Source organism: Saccoglossus kowalevskii, chromosome 22 (genome assembly GCF_978046115.1).
Source record: "Saccoglossus kowalevskii chromosome 22, keSacKowa6.1, whole genome shotgun sequence".
In the NCBI taxonomy this organism is placed as follows: Eukaryota; Metazoa; Hemichordata; class Enteropneusta; family Harrimaniidae; genus Saccoglossus; species Saccoglossus kowalevskii.
Genome location: NC_140662.1, coordinates 12,077,325 through 12,101,825, shown reverse-complemented (window position 1 = coordinate 12,101,825; position 24,501 = coordinate 12,077,325). Strand labels below are relative to the sequence as shown.

The window sequence follows — 24,501 nt, the reverse complement described above, 5'->3', positions numbered from 1 at the left end:
ACACGGAAAATATTAAATCGTTACATTAGTCTCGTACGAGTTCTGTAAAAAAACAATGCATGAGTTTGCCCTTTTTAATCAGTCATTTGGTTGTTTTTGGTTAAATCATGTCCTTTTTCACCTCCATGGTTAAATGTACAATGGAAGAATATGTTGGAATGAATGTTTCATACAAGGTATTGTATTGCCTTGTATTGTATTGTAATATTTTATTAACTAGCCCCTTTAGGCTTACTAGTATTAGTTAATTTCCACGAGGAACCAGCCTTGAAAAATAGAATACAATACAATACAGATATAATATAAATAAAACAAATATACAAAACATGTAATAGAAATAATAGCAACGTAGGAAATACGCAGATACAAATTTAACATGTTTAGAATACCAATGTTTGAAAATATATAAAGTGTCTGCATCTCTAAAGAAGCCAAGAAGATTTGCTTAGTAGCCGCCATATATCTGAAGGATCTGAATAATTTACTGGTAAATACAGGTTGGAGGCGTTCAGCTTGGCATGCTTGGTATTGTGATTATGAATCGACATGTGTTTTTCAATGGAGGCAACAGACATTTTTTTTCGACGTCCGAATGAATAAATCAGCGTCACCGTTAGATATATTGTAATTACTTGATTTTACAAAACGAACGGTAGGATAAACCTTGGAAAAACGGTGTATATTCCGTCGTCAACTGATTTTCATAACATAGTAGGTTTAGATGAACAGCTATCCCCGAATTTTATTATTTAGCTTTCTGTTCTAACTGATATGTTGGAATAAGTTGGAAATTGTACTCACTCGGAATCGCCTTCTCTGGACGACTTCGTTTCAATGATCTCCAACCTATTAGCTGTGACGCCAACCCTGATTTAAAAAGGCCAAATCTGTTCTCCGATAAAACAAGCGAAAATATTAAAGACAACTATTAGTCGAAAGAAATGATAGTTAAACATGTATTCGATTTCTTGAACTGGGTGTGGTCGATTAGTAAAACGATTGAAGTATATACTGCATCAACTGAATCTTCTTCAGGCTACTATGTACCATCTGTAGTATGGTCTATATTATGTTTCTGATAATGCGGAGAAATATTTACTGACATTGAATTCAAGTGCATGTGATATCGCAGCGTTATTCAATGGGTTTTAAATAAACATTATATTTCTTTATGTGATTTTATTTAACTTTGTGTGTTAACGTACGTCACACATTATCCTCCAGCGGAATAAGCGAAAATAAAACGGTGAATTATTAATATACAGTATAGAATATATGTTTGTATTTTAACGTGTAACAAAATAGGTTCTAATCGAGTAATAATATGTATTGTTAATTTGTTGTTACTAATATTTAATGTTGGTGATTTTAATTCAACGTCTACAAAACAATTAGAAACTAAGCATTTTACTACACGTACTAGTATATGCAATTGTGGGAGCTAATCTCTCTTTCTTTGTTATGGACAACTAGTATCACCCTGGAAACTCGCTGAGTTTGTAAACTGGACATGGACTGAAAAAAATCATATATTGTTAATAATAGGGTACTTATTGTTGTCCTAAATTCTTTCGAGATTTTGTGTTTTAAAAATTGTCAAAAAAAAAAGGAAATTTTACTTTAACATTCTGTTCCATGGATTTTTTCTAAAAATAGGGATTTTTTAAATTTGAAGTGTCATTGGACAAAATCTTCACGATTTTACATAATAAACCATTGAAAGTTGTCATGTGATTATGACCAACTTTCACAAGAAGTATAAGTAGGCTTCTACCTGAAAGGGCAGTAGTCGTCGCGCCGCGCTTATGCGACATTTGTGTTAATAAACATTGATTTTCCCACAATCCAATGCGTCTTTTTAATGAAAATCACGGGTACGAGTTTTGATCTTGGTACAACGTGCACTAATTACGTACCGCCTGTGACTCTTTCAATATCTTCCGATCACCAACTAGAGAGGGGGGGGTCGCTGATTTTCGTGCAAGTGCTAAGTACGAGTACTGCTGGATTAAAACACACAGATTTATTGGATTTACCTATATCTTAGACATGCCTAGACTGATTACATTCAAACTTCACACACACATCATTCAAGATGACCAAATGGCGGCCATTTTTGTGCTGAAAATTCATTAAAATTAAGCATTTATGGATGAATTATGTTCAAACTTGGTACATACGTTGGACGTTATTATACATTGATGCATGTCATTTTATTTTTCAGATCTGATTTAAAATGGCCGACTGGTGGCCATTTTGTTTTAATGAATGCTGTTCTAGTGCCATATCTCTGCCATGCTTTGACTGGTTTTGTTCAAATTATTTAGGGGAAATTCAAGGGGGTTTCAGAAAAACAGACGGAGAATTGACCAAGTGCTCTAAAAGGAATAGCTTTAATTCTTAAACACCAGAAAACCATACATTCTTTGCCTTCTTAGATTTGGAGAGCATTTGGAGAGAAGGTTTATGGTATGCTTTAAGGCAGAATGGTGTAAAGGGCAAATTATGGCGTATAATAAAATATACATATAACCATATTGAAAGTAAAGTATCATTTGGAGATATTGAAACATTATTTTACATTGAGTATTTTACACAGAATGAGGGTTTAAAAGAATGATGTTGATAGCCCCAACGTTATTCTCAATTTACATAAATGAATTCAAAAAAAAAACTGTTTCACTACTTGGTGTTAAATTAGATGAAATTTGTATAAATGGCTTGTTTTTTGTTGATGATGTGGTGCTTATTGCACCAAATGAGGACCAACTCAAATCCATGTTAAATGTCACAAACCATTCCTGCAAACTATGAAAGATGACAATTAATGAGGAAAAGTCAAACAAAGATTGGCAGATTGGGAACTCAAAAATAAAAGAAGCTTCTGAGTATAAATTTTTGGGTTATTGGATAACCTGTCAGATCAACCTGAAAGTTATTCCCCATTATGAAATCAATTCTTGGTAACCATGACAATTATTTAAATTCCGTGTCCAACTTCAAGGGCACCCAATTAAAATTCAAGGCAAGACCCTGCACTTTTGGTTTGGCATATGAGAAAAGGAAATGGGCAAACTTGAATAGCAATGATTGTATCTGTCCATGTTGCAAAAGGAACCTGAAACACTGGAGCATTTCATATTACATTGTGAATGTTTCTCAGCACAGAGAAAACACCCTAATGAAAGGGATTAAAATGCTCCTATGCAAAAAAAAAAGCGAAAAAAATTACATGAAGGCTTCATAGCAAACAATAAGTGCTATGTTTAATCCTGGATGACAGCACAAGGCAGTATAATTCAGTCTTGTGTGACAAAATTGATACTCGTACAAAAAATGTCTTAATTGATGCCATGGAGAGTAGGAAGAAGTATACAGATAATATTTAATATTTCTCCAATGTACAATGTACTTCTTATATATTAGTTTTCTTATTTTTTCTACTTTTAGATGTTTTTGTTGTTATTTTAGTTCATGTAACTTAGTTTCTATTTTGTCTATCAACAGATTTTTCATTAGTCTTTGAGTGAAATGTATTATTTATTGCTCCTAATTTACATAGTGAGCCCCTGTTACAAAAGGAATGCAATAAATAAATAAATAAACAAATAAATGAATAAATAAATAAATAAATAAATAAATAAATAAATAAATAAATAAATAAATAAATAAATAAATAAATAAATAAATAAATAAATAAATAAATAAATAAATAAATTAGTTTGACTATCTGATTCAAAATAGCCAAATAGCGGCCATTTTTGTTCTAAAAAATCATCATTTCTGGCATTCCAGAACCGGATCTTGGCGTTTATGGATGGATTTTGTTCAAACTTTAGATATTATGGCTCCCTGATGCACGTCATTGTATTTTTCAGATCGGATTCACGTCATCAGATACAGATCTGAAGTTGATATATTTTCTAAGCTTTGGGCAAGTTGTTGCATGGAGATAGTAGCTCCATGGTTGTTGTCGTATTGCTGCTACCCATTGATACTAATACATAGCACGGTGCAAAGCACACCCACCCACCCGTGTCCCATCCCGATTTACAACAAAGAAACTCACTTTATGCGTTGCCATTTACCCTAAACAAAAATTAAAAAAACAACAACACTAAACTCCACCCAAAATACTTTTTATTGACGCCTTTTCAGTCTTTTATTGCACGCTACGGCCGTCAACGAGGTCTCTTTGACGTCACGGGTTAACTTCAGGACATCCTCTCATTGAGCATGCGCGTTGCCTTGTTGCTAACCAAGCTGCTTTCCGTTCAGAAATATGGAGTTCGAAGGTAGGTAAATAGTCTTCAATATTGTCTGTTATTATGACTTAACGATATCAGAGTTGCCTAATATCTAATCTGAATATTTAGGTGTTGATAGTACGTCCTTATTTACTCTGATACGTCTTCAAACTACACTCATTTATCGACGCCAGGAGGGAAACAGCGTTCACTCAGTGCCATTGAGCTAATTAACTATTTCATTACACTCAGGGTATCTTCCATTTCACAATGAGCTTCGTCACTGGTACAGTCGAAATCAATATTGGCCACAAAATTCCCCGCAACTCAGACTTACTTCTTACTCCTTGTGGCTGACTTATACGTACGTCAACCATGGCCCATCGACGGCATACTATGAAAACATAACGGTTAAAGCCTTAAAAAGGGAAGGTCAAACTCGTGTTTTATTGGTATTCGCGTTTCTAGATTGCCAGAGCACAGAGGAACTGTTACAGAAGTGACGGTGGTGAATTGTCAGATTCCTCAGTACTGTTATGCTCGCCACGTAAACTATGTCACTTTAAAAATATATCGTATCTGTTTGTTTTGTGGTACTTGGGCGTTGTAAAACATTCTAGTGTCATCAAGGTTACGATAAGTTGACCACTGACACTGTCCTTAAAGCATGCAGGATCACCCATTGTCCACATAATTTACAAGGAATTGTATACAATATCCAAGTTGACAGCATGATGGATCTTTCTTAAAATACCTTGTGATTTTCAGTTTATGTACTGTAAAATGATTAATTTTCACTGGGTTTAAATTTTGCTGATTTAGCATTTCAGGCATATTCAGTGGGTTTTAAATTCATGTTTTTATTATTTAGATAATGTGTTCTATGCTAAATTTTACATATTCATTGGGTTTTAATTTAGCGCATTTTCCAGTCAGCGAAATAAGCTGAATTAAAACCCAGTGAATAATTAACCCTTTTACAGTATGTTATCAGTTATTAGTCATGGCAGCTATGTGCGAATAATTTTTTAATCTTGTGTCTTGTTACTTATAAAATAATAGTATAATAAAAACCTTATTACTCCATATTGAAATAAAATACATATCCATTTATGCAGAGATGCAATGAATGTAAAAAAAACAAAACAAATAATTAACCGTCACTGTGACTTAATAGGTGCTTTTCCTTATGGGATTCTCACATAATGTGTGGGAGATGTTAACCAAATATCTGGCAAAATAATTCGATTTTGAACTTTTTTTATATATCTATGAGGAAATATGGCATTGAGATACCCTTACATCATCAAAATTGACCGGAATCAAAGGCATATATTGAGTGTGGAAATATTCAAAAATGATTTTAGCATTTATCGAATCCCATTAGATATTCCGATATCACTACAATACTATGACTTTTTGTTTGTTCTGTTTTTACATCCAATTTTACACATAAGACGAGATATTGCAGTGAACAGAAATTAAAGTCTATTAATTTGTTTGGTATACATTACTTTAAAGCGACAAGCTATATAGTGTGTCCTTGTTGACAAACAAGCGTCTATCCATGAGCCTTTTTATTTTAAGCATGCATTGTTATCTTCACTTATCGTCAATTCCGCATCTGCGCAGGTGACAATCCTTTGCTTTAATTTTTAGTGTGAGAAGTGTTTAGAATATTTTTGTTTGAAACTTGCAGCAGGTATTGGTCATCTGGAAACCTGAGTATTTGCATTTTTTAGTAGCATGAAATATATTTGTCTCGTTAAGTCTATTCTATTCTATTCTATTCTATTCTATTCTATTTTATTCTATTCTATTCTATTCTATTCTATTCTATTCTATTCTATTCTATTCTATTCTATTCTATATCAGATTAGATAACTCAATTGTGGTACCATTTGCGTTTACTCACTGGACCGCAAATAGCTAGTGGCTTTTATATATTTCCAAAAATGTTTTCTTCAACCACAATAATAATATTGTCATCACACAATTGTGCCCTTATGTTATAATGAATTAACTTAGGTGGCCTAGGGGGTTTACATGAAATGTTAAGCTCCCTAAGTGGGTAACATTTCCTCACAAAAATCCATGAATGCTGTACATTCATCCATAACCAGTGGCGTATAGTACTCAAGCTTTTGTGCTCATGATCTGTTTACTACCTATCCAGACGTCAGAAAGTAGTTAGCTTGTACCATATTGCATTCATTGCCATTCATTGTATGGATGTAATTGCAGTGATGTTGGAGATTTAGCTGGCACATGTCCATTTAATCACTTTAGATTTTCAATTGTTTTGGAGATACTAGTGAGTGTGGTAGAGTGAGACGTGCGTCTTTTAGTCGTGGCAAGATCGCTTTTTGTGTTGTATGTCCATTACTGAAACGAAATAAAAATATTGTTTAAATAAAAAAAAAAAAAAAAAAAAAGATCGCTTTGCCATAGTCGTTAATTTGAATCTCATGTGTGGCTTGTTTACATATCCATAATATGACAGTAATTATATTGTTGATATTGTATAATATATTGTCAATTTCAGGGGGGGGCAAGGGTTATTTTCGTAATTGCAATATTTTTTTGTTCGTACAACGTAAATAGAAAAAATAAATTCTGTAATTCTGTAATCACAGGCTAGACGTATAACGTAATCAATCAAATATTTTTTTCGTACACTGTAAAAATGTGTCGTTTTTCTCGGTACGTACAAGAATTTACATCCATATAAAAAAAATCGTAAAAAATAATCCAGGGAAATGACATTTTAGAAACTGTAAAACGGCTAGATGACACAATTCACTACAAAATTGAATGTCAAGACGTAAAATGCCCTCTAACCGAATGAAGAGCATTACGAGGGTAATATGCGCATGCATCTCTACACACGGCACAGTAATGGCGGAGCATTTGAGTCGGAGAGCTCTTTGGACCATTCAATGTTCCATTTTTTAACATTGTAAACTGTAAAAACGTTCTTTTTTCCTTGTAAATTTAAAAAAAAACCTTTTTTATTTCTCGTAAAACCGTACCAGCTACCCACCTTGCCTCCCCTCATTTCATACTACATAGATTCTGTATTATGTTTATGATTTGAATGTGTTTTATTTCAGCATTTGGAAGTCAGGGCTCCTCTGAACTGGTTCCATGTAGTGTATGCGGCAGATCCTTCAATCCAGAATCTATTGTAAGTTTATTAGGTTTTGGTGGTGGTATACATGTATTTGGGACATGTGGTGGAGTAGTTTTACCATGCAGTGTCCTGATTGCTTTCCAGTGGTATATGTGTCTCAATTAATTCTTTAATTACAACCCATAGATTCACAGTATTATTTCTCTCATCATTCTGATCATTCCATTGGGAAGTCTTTTTCTGAGGATACAGTAGCAGTGGCAGTCACTGTGATGTATAGTGATCCCCAAATGTAATTGTCCTATATAGACAGGTGGTCCTTATATGTCATCTCACTCTATATGACAACATTTGTAATTATATAATTAATGGCACTAACAATCTGCTTTGACAATGTTGCTCATCGTCATAGGTATTAACTTTTTCACCACCAATTCTATTTTTTCATCACATTACCGGTATAGGCTGCACTTTCTTTCAGAAGACTGGGACAAAAATAGCCAAATTTTTTGAGTAAAAACTGAAAATTTACTCAAATTTTGTCCGTTTGCTCCAAAATTAGGGTTTATTTCCAGAAATATTGAAGAATATAAGAAAAAGTGCAGACTAATTTGGGTGAGAAATTCTGGTGGTGAAAAGGTTTACAGAGACGTGTATATTCAATAAATACAGAAGAAAACAATGCCATTGTTTTGTCATTGTGTGTGAACAATCAGGTTAAGTCACTGTATACCATGCACCCAAATTGTTAACAGGTGTGACAATCTATATATATGGTGGAATAATTAATTTGTGAATGAAAATATAACAGTAATGGCTTAGTTTAAAGGGCAAATTATCAACAAATATTCAAAGATTGAAAATAAAAATGTGTTTGTATCTCATGAATAAATTGAAAATGTCAGTGTAGAGATTTGTGTACTTTTAATCCTTATACAGAGGTTAGTTCATTGGACCAAACCATTGCCAAAAAGGGGGTCACTGGTCTCATTTGACATATTAATTTCATTGAAACTGCTTAAAGGTGGTCACTTGGGACAGATGGTTGTATATATAGGTGGTCACAAAAGTCGGTTTGACTGTACAACGAGCATGTATTTACATTGATGCATGATTTATTTATTTATTTATTTATTTATTTATTTATTTATTTATTTATTTATTTATTTATTTATTTATTTATTTATTTGTTTGTTTGTTTGTTTGTTTGTTTGCTTGCTTGCTTGCTTATTTATTTATTTATTTATTTATTTATTTATTTATTTATTTATTTATTTATTTATTTATTTATTTATTTATTTATTTATTTATTTATTTATTCATTCATTCATTCATTCATTCATTCATTCATTCATTCATTCATTCATTCATTCATTCATTCATTCATTCATTCATTCATTCATTCATTCATTCATTCATTCATTCATTCCTAATACTTGTTTTTTTCATTGATCTTACAGGCCAAGCATGAAAAGATTTGTAGGAAAGCTGATCTTGGTTCCAAAAGGAGGAAAGTATTTGACTCTGGTAAACAGCGCGCCAAAGGAACTGAAATACCAGTCAGCAAGACAAATAGACCAGGACAACAACCAAAGGTCCGAAAAGTAGTAAGCAATTGTGAAAAAACAGATTTGTGTTCATCTCAAACCATTTTGTTAGTGTCTTCGCATATTCGCATAAAATTGTGATTAAGTCCATTCTATCTTTTTGAATGCTGTGATGATCTTGCCTATTTTTGTTTTTGCAATCGAACATTTCCAATCATCCAACGAGTTCTGTGATACTATTGGTTAGAACATTGTTTGATTGACGCATATGGAATGGGATTGCTTTGAAACGTTTTCAAATTCAAGATCTTAATTGCATATCACTGCACATGGTTATGAAAGTGACATACTCATTCAAACTAAGCTCTGCTGGCAATTTTAACCAATTAGAGCATGTATTACTAGAGAATGATCTGTAACGCTAGTTTTGATTGGTTATTCTAATCCTACATTATGAATGAATGATGTACATGAACTGTTCCAAGATACAAATGACCAAAGCCTTTGTTACTGTCATTTACTAGAAAAAAAAAGGCTTTCTAGAATAATTACGAAATCTCATTCTTCACACTAAAAGTGTCAGATTTTCGTTTGCAATGTTAAATATTTTTTTCTATTTGCTGACTTGACTATTGTGTGCTATTGATACAAGATTTATGTAGGAATTGAACTTCACAAAGATATCAAAGATGACTGCTTTGATGCCCAATGAATTTGCTTTGATGTTCTTTCATATTTCCAATGTTATTCTCATAAGGCAAAACTCCAAATTTCAAGCTCTTTAATAGGTGATTTTCCATTCTACTGCGAGATCTTGCGAGATGCATGAAAGACGTGCATCGAATTTCTGCCGGAAAAATCGAACGATTTGATTTTGAACTCAAATTTCTTTATTCTGTAGCTCAGATCGACTGGCTGATCTTCGACAGAGGAATATTGCTTTCGAGTACCCTCACTTGATCGAAATTGTCTACATCAAATGTATACACCACATTATTATAAAGCATGGAAATGCCCCCCAAAAATATTTTCGCGTTTGTCGAATCCCACGCGATGTTTGACGCTACTACGAAGCTATGACCTTTATTTGTTGTGTTTTTACGTTAGATTTCACGTGTGATTCTCGCAGTGAATGGAAAATGGTCTATTAATTTACCCTTTTTGTGATAACAAGCTGAGTTATAATAGTCCTACTGGAATTCACTGTATATTTTGAAGTTTAGTTAGTCACGGTGATGAACTGTTCAAAACAATTTTTCAAACTACTTTTACAGCCAGCACCTGTGAAGCAATCAAACTGGAGACAGAACCATTTAGATTTTATTAATGCTATAAGATCAGCTAGAGGTGTTCAGCATGCAATGAAGACAGGTGGTCCGCTTCCTCCTCCGCCTCCACCGTCCATCAATCCAGGTACAGTGGTATTTGTTGATCAATATAGTGTTGTTCAAAACTAAGGCAGACCCCTGGGCTTCTAGTCTAGAACTTGAAAGTAGGGCTGACAAGTTTCAGTACATAGAACAACAAACCTGCTTTTTTAAGTCAGTCAGTGATCGTATAGACGATAAATGCTGGAGCAATAGATTTTGCTTTCTGTCATCAAAACTATATTATTTTTTGAGTTCAATTTATTAAATTTATCTTTTGGGTCACCAACATTCAAGCAAGGCCAACAACTTTTCAAATTGCAGGCGCTGTAGACCATTAACTCTGAGTGGTGGTGGGCCAGATTCTTTTAATAAATTCCCTGGAGAGATTGTTGGGGTGATGGTCAATAACTACATTGACATTATATTGATTTGAAGCAGGGATTAAATTGATTGTTGTCCCGGACAACAACTTTTGTTACAGGGCAACAAAATATGAAACCTGGTTGCTAAAAAGACAACTATAAAAATGAGAATTTGTAATCTCAATTTTACATATAGTTATTGTACTACACTATTGCTACAGTAAAGGTACATATTCACTAAACAACAAGACAATTTCTAACCATTTTTGAGCATTTTTTTTGAAAAGTATTACGATGTGAATTTGACTGATCATTGTAACAAGAAAAAGTTATTCAGGAAATCTGCTTTGTCGTTAATCCTCAAAATTTTTTATCAGACAACTATTTTTTCACGTGGGCGACCAGTTGTCCCACTTGTCAACTAAGTATTTGTTTTAATCATGAACTCTGACATCGTCGTCTGTGTCAATGTTTTATATTTTTGACTTCTTCTTGAAAACTACAAGCCTGAATGCTTTGATACTTGATGTATATGTGCCTTGGGTAGACCTCTCTCAGATTTGTTCATTTCATGATGATATCTTCAATTCTCTAATTTTGGTGAATATTTTTGTCATTTTTGGTAAAAAGTGATATTTTCGACTTCTTGTTAAAAACCGCAAGTCCTATTGCTTTGATATTACATATATAGGTACTACATGTGGATCTCTCTCAGATTTGTTCATTTTGTAATGATATCTTTAATTGTCTAATTTTGGTGAATATTTTTGTCATTTTTGGTAAAAAGTGATATTTTCGACTTCTTGTTAAAAGCTGTAATTCCAATTGCTTTGATAATACATACATAGGTACTACATGTGGATCTCTCTCAGATTTGTTCATTTTGTGATGATATCTACAATTCTCTAATTTTGGTAAATATTTTTGTCATTTTTGGTAAAAACTGATATTTTTGACTTCTTGTTAAAACCGCAAGTCCAAATGCTTTGATATTACATATATAGGTACTACATGTGGACCACTCTCAAATTTGTTCATTTGTATGATGATATCTTCAATTCCCCAATTTTGATGCATATTTTTGTCATTTTTGGTGAAAAGTGATATTTTTGAATTCTTGTCCCATTGCATTGATACTATGCATATTGTTCATTTTCTAATGATATCTTCTGTTCATTAATTGAAATGTGCATTGCTAACAGCGGAGCTATCTCAGCCGAGAGGCTGCTTGTTTTTGAAAATTAATTGATGTTAGGAGAAATTTGTTTATAATTTTTATGAGCCGTTAGTTTCCATTAATTTAATAATCTTTATTTCATCATGGCGAAAAAAATTTTTAAATTCCAGAAAGATTTACAGCCAATATCTTATTTCTGTCAACGTTTTATTACCAAAGGTTTCTGTAATTTTCAGATAATTTTCACAGACTAAATGTGTATACAATTTAATCTGTCTTCTCTCTAAACAGGGTAACAAGGGCACATTGCACTCTTGCAATTTTGGGATTGTTCTTTTTTTTTTTGCTACAGAAGCTGAAAATTAGCACTTTTGTCACTTGAAGCATATATGTCCGGTCATCAAACGCATTTCGCTCACTGGGGAAAGCACTGTTAGTGATTATTGCTTTCATACGATAGCCCCATATTGTTACATTATATAAATGACTTATTCTGAATATCAAATGACTTTCTAAAAAAACGATTTTGATTGTGTTCTTATTCTGGGATTGAGTTGAAAACAAATTTGGAAAAAAATGTTGGTATGAAAAAGGATAAAAGATCTGAATTTGATTGGTTCTGTTAAGAACCTATATGACCCTGTATATATGTATATATTGACTGATAGTTATTATCTACTAGGCCTTTAAGCCCTAACCCTAAACTTGCCAAGGTGACAATGACATAAAGGTATCTATATACTCGGTACTTGTATCAGTGTACTGATAAATTGAACTTGGATGATTACTGTCTTACCATTGATGGTAACCATGGATACAGTATCCAAGGTGTTGGAAAAACCAGAGCAGTTGCTAGGAAAACAAAATATATATAAATGGTTGCTACATAAAAGTTATTGATGTATCATTATTTTACATAATCTTATTTTCCAAATATCTGCATAATTGGCTAAGAAAAACTAAGTAGTATACAGTACAATCGGGGGGTAACTCAGTTGGCTTTGCCCTTTCATACATTTTTTTAAAGGGAGTATCATTTTAATTTATTTTAATTTCTAGTACTGTAGAATACTTTATTTTCACTTGGAATTAATTTTCGTTGAAGGAATGATTCAGTGAAAATAAAATCCAGCAAATATACCTTTTTTCCCATATTTTAGATTCAACTTGTCAAAAATCAGTGAACATAAATTCCATACAAAGCACTAAAAAATGTCTTTTGAGCGAAAATTAATTCCAGCTGAAATAAAGTATTTTACAGTATTTCCCCATGTTAATATGAGACATATTTAAACAGATTACTTTGCACAAATTAGATACGTGGTAGTTTTGAAACCAAGATAAGACAGCTTGAAACTAGTTCAAAGTGCGCTAAATGTTAAGTTACCCTTGAACCACACTGTACCACACTCTCAAAGCTATTTTACCTTCAGTGGAAGCCTAATGTAGCTTCATTAAAAGCGTGGCAATATCTTGAGGACTAGAAACAAATGATATGCTGACACTAAAATTCTGTGTCGACTTTCATTTCATTATGATATCTGATTTATATATTGTAGATTTCATTGAGTGTCCCACATGTCACAGGAGATTCAATCAAAAAGCTGCAGCTCGTCATATGCCATTCTGTGCAGAGAGATCCAAGACATTTGGAGCACCTGTTAAACCACTACAGAAAAGAGCTGCAGCCAATCTAGATGGAAGTAGTACAGGAGCTAGAAAAGCAGTAAGTCTAGGTTGTCCAAAAAACCCAGAACCCAAATGTGAAATTTAAAATATTTGGAAGTGTAACACATCGACCAAAGACGTGAAAAAAATCACATTATTAGAATGAGTGTACACACAACTACAAATTGTGATTATAATAAAATAAATAGTATTAATAATTTAATAATATACAAACTATTAATGCAATATCACTTAGGCCACACCGACTTAATTTTATGGATGACATCCACGTGCGCTGTAGTTTTTGCCTGTTCTCAAAAAAAAAAAAAAAAAAAAAGAAAAAAAATCTCCGACGACGAGTCTCCACAGATCGGTTTTCTGTCCGGAACTTGCCGACTCGTATTGTCGCAAAGCACCGGCTTGTCGTAAAACTCTTTTTGGACTATCTAAAAACGTGCCAATTTTGTCGTAAATGATCTGCACATGCGTGTTGCGTTGCCGGGAATACGTGAGCATAAAATTTCAGAGGAAAAACTGAGGGATTTTTGTAGACTGGTACGCAATTGACGTCGGCCAGGGAGATGTGACATTTACACAGCTATACGAGAGATTGGTTAAAGCTAACCCCTACTGTGTAGAGAGGAGCAAGCAAGGACATTTCTGTATCATTGCAATGTTTTGTTAGTTATTGTCATAAAGTAGTGATATGTACATTCCGCCTTGACTTGTAATGAAAATCATGTTCATGTTGTACCTTGAATGCAGTGTTTTTGACTGAAGGTACTTCATCATGACTACATGTACTAGAGCTTGTCTGAAATGGTTATGTGTACCTGTGACAGTAATACAGTACGAGATGTGTATATCAACATGTGCCTCCTACAAATAAAGACTTCTTGTTGTTTTTTGATACATTGTGTTCTGTGGTTCAATTCATAATAGCAGCTCCGTAGTCCTGTGGTTTTAGCAGTATTTTTTTTTTTTTTGCAGGATTTTTTTTTTTTTTCGCCCTCTCGCATTAGTTTTGGGGTCTCCAGAGGATGTCATCCATAAAATTAAATCAGTGTGGCCTTACCGGTATATTAAACAACCTGTACATCCAAATATTTTTAATTTCATGTTCCGGTTCCGGGTTTTTTTAGACAACCGTAAGTCTATATTTATAGCCAAGGCTTGCAGCCAGCCACTCGTCATTTCATTTGTCAGGTAAAATATCCACAAACCTGTCCTGTAAATTACAAAATATCCCTAAATAATATCATGTTCTTTAGTAATTCACATATTTTAATCTCTTTTAATATTCAGTATGATAATAAAGTCGTGAGAAAAAAGTCGGGGGCCAATCCTTATGCCTACGCCGATACCCAGATGTACAATACTACTTTTGGTCAGCCAGGTGCACAGGAGTATCCAACCAGAGGGCAGGCATTAAACCAATCACCAGGTAGGTATGAAAAATGCTGCCATTGTAGATGTTGAAAACACACTTTAGGTGACCAGTTTTATGTCCCCTTAAGCTAGTACTAAATTCCTGACTCTAACTTTGAAAGAATTACCTGCAGTAAATAATTTCTAAGTATACCAATAACTTTTAAGTACTTTTGTCCTGAAAGCGAACTTTAAGTAATATTGTAGTAATAGGTTTAATTCCTATTCCTTAATTATATTTTATATCAGGTCAATGAGATATGAGTCTCTGCCTTTTGGTTTTCTTCTCTGTATTTAGTAATTAAAGGACTTGACCATGAATCTGAGGAAATAACTGTAAAAATTTTGTCTAAGTGATCACTTAGAAATTAAACTAGAGAAAAAGAAATATCTAAAATTGAAACTGAAAACCGACTATGCAGAAAATGTGATACTGGTGAGGTTGAGGATGAAGTACATTTCATTTTAGACTGTATATTCTATCACATTGAAAGACAAACTATTACAGGAATGATTTTTATTAAAATTGTGAACAGCATTCCATTTTCAAAATATCTCTAGAATAAAATTTACAAATAACCAATAAAATCAAAGTAAATACTCTTAGCTGTATTGGTATACTGTTATTGCAGAGTCATAAGATAAATTTACCAAGGAGGGGGATGACCTTCTAACCTCACTCTTTTTGTTATTTTTTGTTATGCTGATGTGTTTCAATTATCATACTTTATGTTATAGTACGTAGTGTAAATAAATTATTCAATTTGCCGTCACAGTGCTTTCACTGGAACGATCATACTTATGATTGAAGTAGTGAACTAATGCGGCACCATTTAGAAAATTTCTTTTAAAATTTAGACATGACATGACTATGATTTATGTGAAAAAAAATTGTTATTATTGTTTTTTTATTTTTATTGGTAAAATTGTACAGAAAAGAATATATTTGACTATTGATGATGTAGTGTAATCAAAAATAATTCTCAAAATTCTTAAAAAATATTTTTTATATTCTTCTTAGATAGATTGTCTTTCCCTACATATGCAACCGCACTGTCAACAATTCTTTGCTGTGCATGTAAAGCTTACCTGTAATTTGGTTTCCTCTGAAAATGCATGATTTTACTTTCTTAAATAGTTCACCAATAAATCAACCAGGTAAAAATTATAATGTAATATTATAATTAGTTGTCTGACTTAACCAATGAATGTAATTCCTGTTAGTCAGTTGATCTATCAGTAGCCAAGGAAAAAGAATGTAATATTTATGCTAATTGTGTTGTTAGCCAATCAGAATACTTGTAACATAATGCTACCCATTTTCAGGCTCTTCAGCAAGGCAGAGATCCCAGAGAGGTATGTATTCCTATTACATCGTCTCTGGGAATGATGTAATGACGGCATCACCATGGCAACACTTTGCACATAGATGGTTTTATGCTTTGCATGTTTTTGTTTGTGCATACATTCTATCAACTTCACAATTTTTTCATAATCTGTGAATATCATGCGTGTTGAAAATATAACTTTAATCGTTGTGTGGTTTTAATCTTACTGATGCAATAAGCTGTGTTATGTATGTTTTGTGTTAACTATAAATTAACCAGAATTTTTTCAGCGAATCAGACATTTTTTTATACATTCTGTTTATTTCATATGTATAAGTAAAATATTTTCGATACACTTTTATATTTGCATGAAATGTATTTGTTTTGAACTTTGACATTGCCGGTGACGTAAAAGCAGATGGACGCAATTTATATATGATTTCCAGAGTAAATTTCCTGTTTCAATTATTAATAATATTACTAACACTGCATCAATTTAAATATTATTTTTGATATAATCCAAAACACAAAAATCGTTAACAATAATGTCAACGATAATGATGTTGATACTATTCTCCAACTCTTATCTCTGTCTAAACTTATGAGGCAAGTAGGACGTGTAAGCTTTTTCGTCATACGCATAATTACAAAAATTTCATAATTCTAGCAATGTCAAGGATCAGTATTTGATTTTATTTCTTAACTGCCAGCATTGTTCCCATATTTGGTACTAATACATGTTGTTAATAGGAAGGGATTAATTAAGGTGGCAGTGATTAGTGTATGTGTTTCAATGTTGGGTACAAGGCATTGGTGGTGGTGGTAGTGGAGTATATATGATGTGTAATATTGACAATTGTCCTTTGAAAATATATTTCCAATATGAAGTGCATGTTTGCATGGAATCTTGTTGCTCAAAAGCAGCAGCTTATGATTTTGTTATCTAATAACCATTGAAGAAGGTAGACAGGGCTCATTCAGATACTGACAGGGAGGAACAATTTACGAAAACGTTAAATCTACATGTATATGTGTATATGAACAATAACTTGTTACACTGAGTAAGCCTACCTGAGCTGGTGCTTATGCCATTATGCATATGGTGTTTATGCCATTTTTTTATTCAACCTTCATTGACAGAGAAGAATATTCCAAAATACGCTTGTAAGAAAAACCATTGGTGTACCCTCATGTAGGTTATAGTTCATTTATAAAACTTAGTGATTTTGAAAATCATGTTCATATTGCACCTCCCTGTCAATGTATAGAGCCCCCATTCTAGCCGTGAGACTGAACCCATAGAGATGCCAACAATGTTCAAATGATATCCAGCAAACTGATGATTGCATGGCATTTGTTTTCCACTACATTGGCTGCCAGGATTAGCTTGCATGATTTTTTCACATTTTTGAAACTTGATTTGAGCACTCCACTATTAACTGTATAATGCTAGTATACGGGGGTTGGGGGGTGGGGTGGGTGATATTTTCCATGTCCATTAGACTTTATAAATCATGGGTAAAATATTTTTCACTCCCAAGTGTGAATGGAAGTCTTTGTGAGTTAGCCTGTGTCCGTGTGTTCATGTATGTTTGTGTGTACATTGTACTGGTATGCCTTTTTCCACTGATATCTCAAGTACCACTTGTCAAATTTCTGTGGGACAGAGATGTCCTGAGACAACCCTTTCCAAAATGGATAGCTAATTAACTTGTCAGTAAGTTGTCGCTAGGTTGCTGAAAACTTAAAAAAGAAGCAAATTACTCATTCTAACCTTTCAGCTATCTTGATAACAAAAAATGAATATGAATATGAATAAATTGAGCTCTAAGTACAAGGACAATATGTTATCAGACTTAAAAATCATTGGTTTTTCTAAATACAATTGAGTTCTAAAATAAAAATATGTTATCAGGTTTTGCAAACATGCAACTGATAGTCTTCTCAAACATTGAAAAAATGAGCTTCTCTATATAGAACAAAAAAAAAAATAATCAGGCTTGGCCAATCACATGTTACTAAATTTTAGTTACTGTAAAATACTTTATTTTCACTTGGAATCAATTTTCACTATTTTGGCTGAAGGAATGATTCAGTGAAAATAAATTCTATTCAAAACACCAAAAATTACTGTACGCTTTCGAAGCCTATCTTTGAGAGCATGTCGATTACTAATCGATAGCTATCCATTTTGGTAAGGGAATGCACAAATCAGATTTGTATAGAGTTGAATTTGTGCATAATAATTACATAATTGGCATAAATTAATCAATTTATAGGAATTCAACAAATATTTTCAATAGATTTTGGATACTATAGAGACCTGATAACATTAGCATTGTAATATATGTTTCTAGATTAGGTAATTTTATGGTATCTCAATAGCTGCTAATCGGATTATTTCTAAGTTGTACTTCTAGTTTCCGATACCTTCAACACATGAGAGTTCTTTCTAAAGTTTTTTTGGATTATGAATGTGAAAAAAACTGTGTTGATGTTTAGTGTTTTTTTTTATATTATTCAATAAAATATACAGTTATGTGAATTGACATACAATATAAATTTAAGTTTGGGTTTCCATGGTGACAAGAACATTTCTATTCAATTCCAATATAATAACTTTCTAATTTCTGCCTATTCTTTTGTGAATTATTCTAAACATTTGTTTTTTTAAATTATGTGCCAGACAATGTATCAAATTAACTTAAAAATTGTTGTTTCAAAAATGACAAATTTTGAATATTTTACACCAGCATTTTTTCAAAGCTTTGAATTACATGTATAAGAACACCAAATGATGACCTATTCTGATTTGTTTTTAATATCCTTCCATCTTACAGGTGGAGGCAATGTTTCAGTTTCTCGTAATGAGGGTGTCGGCCCTAAATATTCAACAGCCAGATCAGCTAGTACATTGAAATCAGGAAACAGACAATCTCCAGCTGCTGCTATGGCAACACAACATAGGGCCAAACAGTCTGGACACATCAGGTATTTATATTACTGGACATACTTGTGACCTCATTTTAAAATTTTGGACCTCATTTTGACTTTTTTGACCTCATGGCTGTCACTAAGCAAAGGATGGATCATGTGATATGTATACCCTCTAACTTCTTTATAATAATCAAAGTCAAACCCTCTAACTCCTTCATAATAATCAAAGTCAAACCCTCTAACTCCTTCATAATAATCAAAGTCAAACCCTCTAACTGCTTCATAATAATCAAAGTCAAACCCTCTAACTGCTTCATAATAATCAAAGTCAAACCCTCTAATCCTTCATAATAATCAAAGTCAAACCCTCTAACTGCTTCATAATAATCAAAGTCAAACCCTCTAACTGCTTCATAATAACCAAAGTCAAACCCTCTAACTGCTTCATAATAATCAAAGTCAAACCCTCTAACTGCTTCATAATAATCAAAGTCAAACCCTCTAACTGCTTCATAATAATCAAAGTCAAACCCTCTAACTGCTTCATAATAATCAAAGTCAAACCCTCTAACTCCTTCATAATAATCATGGTTAAAGTTTCCAATTTTTTCATACTAATTCTCAGGTTTGCTGATCAAGATGGCGAAATGCTAGCGTCTGACATGAGAAAACCCAGTAGTGGGCAGGGTAACACTAGCTGGTATGGAAATCAAGGCACCTACCGACAAACGAAAGCAAGTCAGGCCCGTCAGCAAGCATCACAAAAACGATCTGTTCAAGCAAAACCAGAAGCTACATTTGAAACGTAAGTGCATGTTAATTTTCTTTCAGATTTTGTATGTGAAAACTTTGTGTTGTCACAGAAATCAATGCTTATACATGTACATGTATCTGACTTGACCATGTGACCATATTTCTTTCATAATGGCGGTTTGATGAGTTTGTAGTTCTGGTGTCAACTACATGTGTAGGCCAGAACAATTAAAGCCATAGCGTGTTGTTGTTTACAAATAAACGTCTACCCATGAGCCTTTGCATTTTTAGCGTGCGTTGTTATCGCCCCATGCGCACAGGTGATGATCCCTTCACTTTAAGTTACATCATTTAGCGTCAATAGAGCGTTCGCTGCAAATTCCTGTGTTATTCGTGAAACCAAACATAAAAACAGGTCAAAAATAGGTCACAGCATCATAGTATCGTCAGAACAACGGATTGGATTTGACAAACACAAAAGTATTTGTGGGTATTTCCTTTTTTAATAATATGCTATACATATTTGATCATGGTAATTTTATATAAAGTAAGGGTATCCCAACATCGTATTCCTCTTTGAAAGATCAGCATTTTAACATTGAACAATAAAAAAATGGAAACCAAAATTATTTAATTTTCGTGGCAGACACACATTACAAGAGATCGAGCAGTAAATGGAACATCAATTTCTAATCTTAGACGACTGATTTTAACCTCACCAAGTAGTTTATACATCTTCATACTTAAGGAAATATGACCCATTTTTGTTATTCAACTCAATGAAATATACCAATATATAGTTGATGATTTGCCTGTCGAGCGGTTGTCACTTTACCACTGATTAATCTAAGAATAAAAATCAATGGTTTATAATCCATATGAATTATCAGATATTTAGAGATAATCTCAGAAACCTGATGTAATTTTGTTGCTTGAATGACGTCCATGGAAATGATTTGTATTTTTGAGCTGTCAATATATTTAGTATTTTTTCTCTTTTCTTTTTTAACAGAACTACGCCACTGGATGAGAATTTCAGAACGTCTTCGCCAAATATGACATCACAAAATACAAAATCCCCATCAACAAGTGCAGTTCGCAGGCTACCACAAATGTCACCACGCATCAACGCCACTCTGAATGGAAATGCTGGTGGTGGAAAACCTTCTCCGTTTTGTCATGATTGTGGTACAAAGTATCCCGTGGCAGAGGCACGATTCTGCTGCAGCTGTGGTTGCAAGAGGGCATATATTGGTTGATATTGTCCTTATTTATTTCTGCGTATATTTGCTAGCTGCCTTCCAGGGAGCCTAAAGAAGTTGATATTGCCTTCATCATAAGGCATTCTATTCATGTATACCGTACATGTATATTCTAGATTCCTTCCAAAGAGCCTATATCAGTTGATATTGCCCTCATCGTAATGCATTCTGTCCATGTATATTTTGTAGCCATCTTCCAGATCAATATTTATTGACATTGCCTAGTTAGTTTATTCTGTAATGTAGATATTTTCTAGCCTCATCTCAAAGGACATTATATCAGTTGATATTGCCTTACAGACAGTCTTTGTGTATATATTTTGTAGCCTTCAAAGTTAATATTGTGGATATATATTCTGTAAATGTATACTTTTTATTCTATGCAGTCTTCTATTGATACACTAACGTGCCAAGAGACTTTGATTCTGTGTTCACCCACTCTATATAGGGCTTTATACAGATATATCAGTAAAGTGTATTTAAAATTTGAATTTTTTATATTAATGATTGTAAAGTGTAAATTCAGAAATTCAATCACAAATACTGGATTAAAATCACAGTTTATGTAAAACGAAAGACAGATTAAAGGGCGATGGTCGTTGTGCCATGCATGTACGATATATGGGTCTCATATAAACAAAGATGGCGACTTTGACTGTTGCGCAGATCAACGAGTACAAATTGGGACATTATCAAGCTTTAATTGGGTAATATTCAGGTGATTGGAAGGTATCCAGTAGGCACCGGTGGTAATTAGTGCAAGACGCACCAAGGTCAAAACTCGTACTCATGATTACATTCTAAAAATGCATTGGATTGTGGGAAAATCAATGTTTATCAGCACAAAAGTTGCACATGCTGGGCGCGACGACCACCACCCTTTAATAAGGGTATACAACATAAACATTGGTCTCCCTGGTGCAGTCCAAAAAATTGACAACCTCTGAATATACTTTTGATTGATTTATACTGTTCACTGGCATACATACTGATTGATTCTGATCATGAAAATAAAATTCCTGCGCGTCAAAATACTGTGTGATTTAACAATTTTATCAAACTTTTTAAATATTTTGATTTTGTTTATAATGAATATTTATCTTCACTTCAAAAATGCCTTGTGAAAATACAGCTGGAATAGCTTTACAAAGCAAAGAAATGGTACTCCAGTTTACATGGCGAAGCTTTGTAGTTATATTAGTATACTGTAGAATACTTTATTTTTGCTTGGAATTTATTTTCACTGAAGGTATGCTTCATTAAAAATAAATTCCAGCGAATATACATTTTTCCTATATTTCACATTCAACTTGTCAAAAATCCATGAAATTAAATTCCATACAAAATGACCAAAATGATTTTTCAGCGGAAATTAAGGTATTTTACAGTGATAGGAACACGCCATATTTTATATATAACTTAAACTGTAAATACTGATGAATATTTTTTTAAGCTGTATAATCTATTGCTAGCATCATTTGCAAATTCTACTTCCAGCACAGTGATTATTTTATCTCATGTTCTCTCCCCATTAAAATTTGGTGTATTTACACAACACTACAGTGCAAAATTGTATATATTTTCATGTATAGTTATTGATGTATTTGCTTTTAGATTTAAAACATTGATGTTTTTTTAAATTTGTGGATAGTATTTTCTTTATTAATTATTACAATTAATAAGATTTTTTTTCTGACATCTGCTTTTAATCCAGAGAATTTGCCTTTTCTTCAAAATGAGTATATTGATGTGATTAAGTTGGTAATTGTGGTATCCGTCCAAACAAATTTATATAGAACATTGTGCCTATTCTTCCTGCATATTATAAATGTGCACAAGCAGATAGTTGAATTAATTTTAATAATAAGCGAAAATGCAATGAATGCAACATGCAATAAATCATATTCTGTTTGCTGTTCTTTTTTGAGATAATAATCATGATTATGGTGATGTTTTTTTTAATACCCGTAGTTTAAAGAAACTTGCCAAACTATTACAAAAAATTGAAAATGATTGTCATGTAGAAGCTGAGAAAATTATAATTTTTTCACTTTTCCTTTAATATCACGCATTATGTATGCGTTTGTTCTGCACATATTATTTACATGAATTAGTTTATCGAAAAACAATCAAAACAATGTTGACTTCAAGGTATATAAAATATTTCTGAACATTCTGTTTTGAATTACGCTGATTGAGGATTTGTTAAGTGCCAATTTTACAATATTGTACTGGCTAATTTTTTTTTTCTTCATAAACGCATGTTCCTCTTTCAAAGAACCATACATTTTACAGTACTTAGGGGAAGACAATTATTTGAAAGATGGGTGGTTTGATGAGCATTTTATGTATATTATTTAACCTGTCTACAGCTAAGACGAATGAAAAGATTTATGGGTGTCATTGTTTTCATTTACTGGTTTAACCCATTGAAAACCAAAGCTAACTCTTGCGACTTTTCCATATTTAAAACATAAAATAAAACGTTGGTCCAATTAACAAATGTGTAAACTATTTCACCAATAATTTGGTGTTGCGAATGGCATTCTTAAGATTAATGTGTTTGCAAGAAAGATTTTTTTGTTCATAAACAATATTTTGTACATGTACATGGAAAATATTTTTCTTAGACTGGAGTAATCATCCCCAGATTTAAAAATGGTCCATCCCTATATTATAATCTGGTAGTTCATTGCACATTGTTGAAGTAATTTTCCCCGTAAGCTTTATTTATATAGCTTTTGTTGTTGTTACACTTTGCAATGTTGTTCATGTCAACAAAGCATTGTTAGATTTTAGAACATAATTACTATGTACATATATCATCACTTTTTTATCAATTATTTTTAGCACAGCATAACATTTACATCTTATGTATTCCGACTCCTGTTTAGTTATATAAACATTAGAGAAATATTTGAAACAAATAATGCTTCTGTTTAGGTATTTATCTTGTCTTGATGTGTGTGACAGATTATGTGTTTATCAACAAGAAATATCAAGAATTGAAGCAACTTATAAAGCGGAGCAGTTGTCATCTCGGTCACATCCTGGAATTCAGTCCTAAGTGATGATAACAAAACACTAAAATGCAAAGGCTCATGGGTACTGGTAAAGACTCCCATACTTTACCAGTAGTAAAATGTGAACAAATGTTATACAATTGCGCCCTCTTGTGACTATATTTATATAATAAGTGTCTGCCCTCTAGTGGCAACTTTTCCAATCTTTTTGGATTCTGTTTCGTTTATGATCATTACATGTATTTCGAATCCTGTTTAGCTATATA

The 24,501-nt window shown here is 32.8% G+C and overlaps 1 protein-coding gene across 3 annotated transcripts; it reads left to right on the top strand.

The window, feature by feature from the left end:
- Positions 1-4,229: 4,229 nt before the first annotated feature.
- LOC100369765 (uncharacterized) lies at positions 4,230-24,142 on the top strand. 3 transcript variants are annotated; one of them, XM_085495575.1, is made up of 10 exons: positions 4,230-4,295; positions 7,361-7,434; positions 8,841-8,975; positions 10,202-10,340; positions 13,396-13,562; positions 14,810-14,948; positions 16,259-16,288; positions 19,101-19,251; positions 19,823-20,002; positions 20,963-24,142. In XM_085495575.1, the coding sequence occupies exons 1-10, from the start codon at positions 4,283-4,285 to the stop codon at positions 21,207-21,209; spliced, it is 1,275 nt and encodes a 424-aa protein (XP_085351701.1). In that variant the 5' UTR covers positions 4,230-4,282; the 3' UTR covers positions 21,210-24,142. The 3 variants fall into 3 exon arrangements, with proteins under 3 accessions (XP_085351701.1, XP_002734238.1, XP_085351702.1); XM_002734192.4 differs by having other exon boundaries at positions 8,841-8,987; XM_085495576.1 differs by lacking the exon at positions 16,259-16,288 and having other exon boundaries at positions 8,841-8,987.
- Positions 24,143-24,501: the final 359 nt, after the last annotated feature.

Coding starts and splice junctions, on each gene's coding strand:
- LOC100369765 (XM_002734192.4), top strand. Junction 14,949..16,258: donor GGCATTAAACCAATCACCAG/GTAGGTATGAAA, acceptor ACCCATTTTCAG/GCTCTTCAGCAAGGCAGAGA. Junction 19,252..19,822: donor AAACAGTCTGGACACATCAG/GTATTTATATTA, acceptor ACTAATTCTCAG/GTTTGCTGATCAAGATGGCG.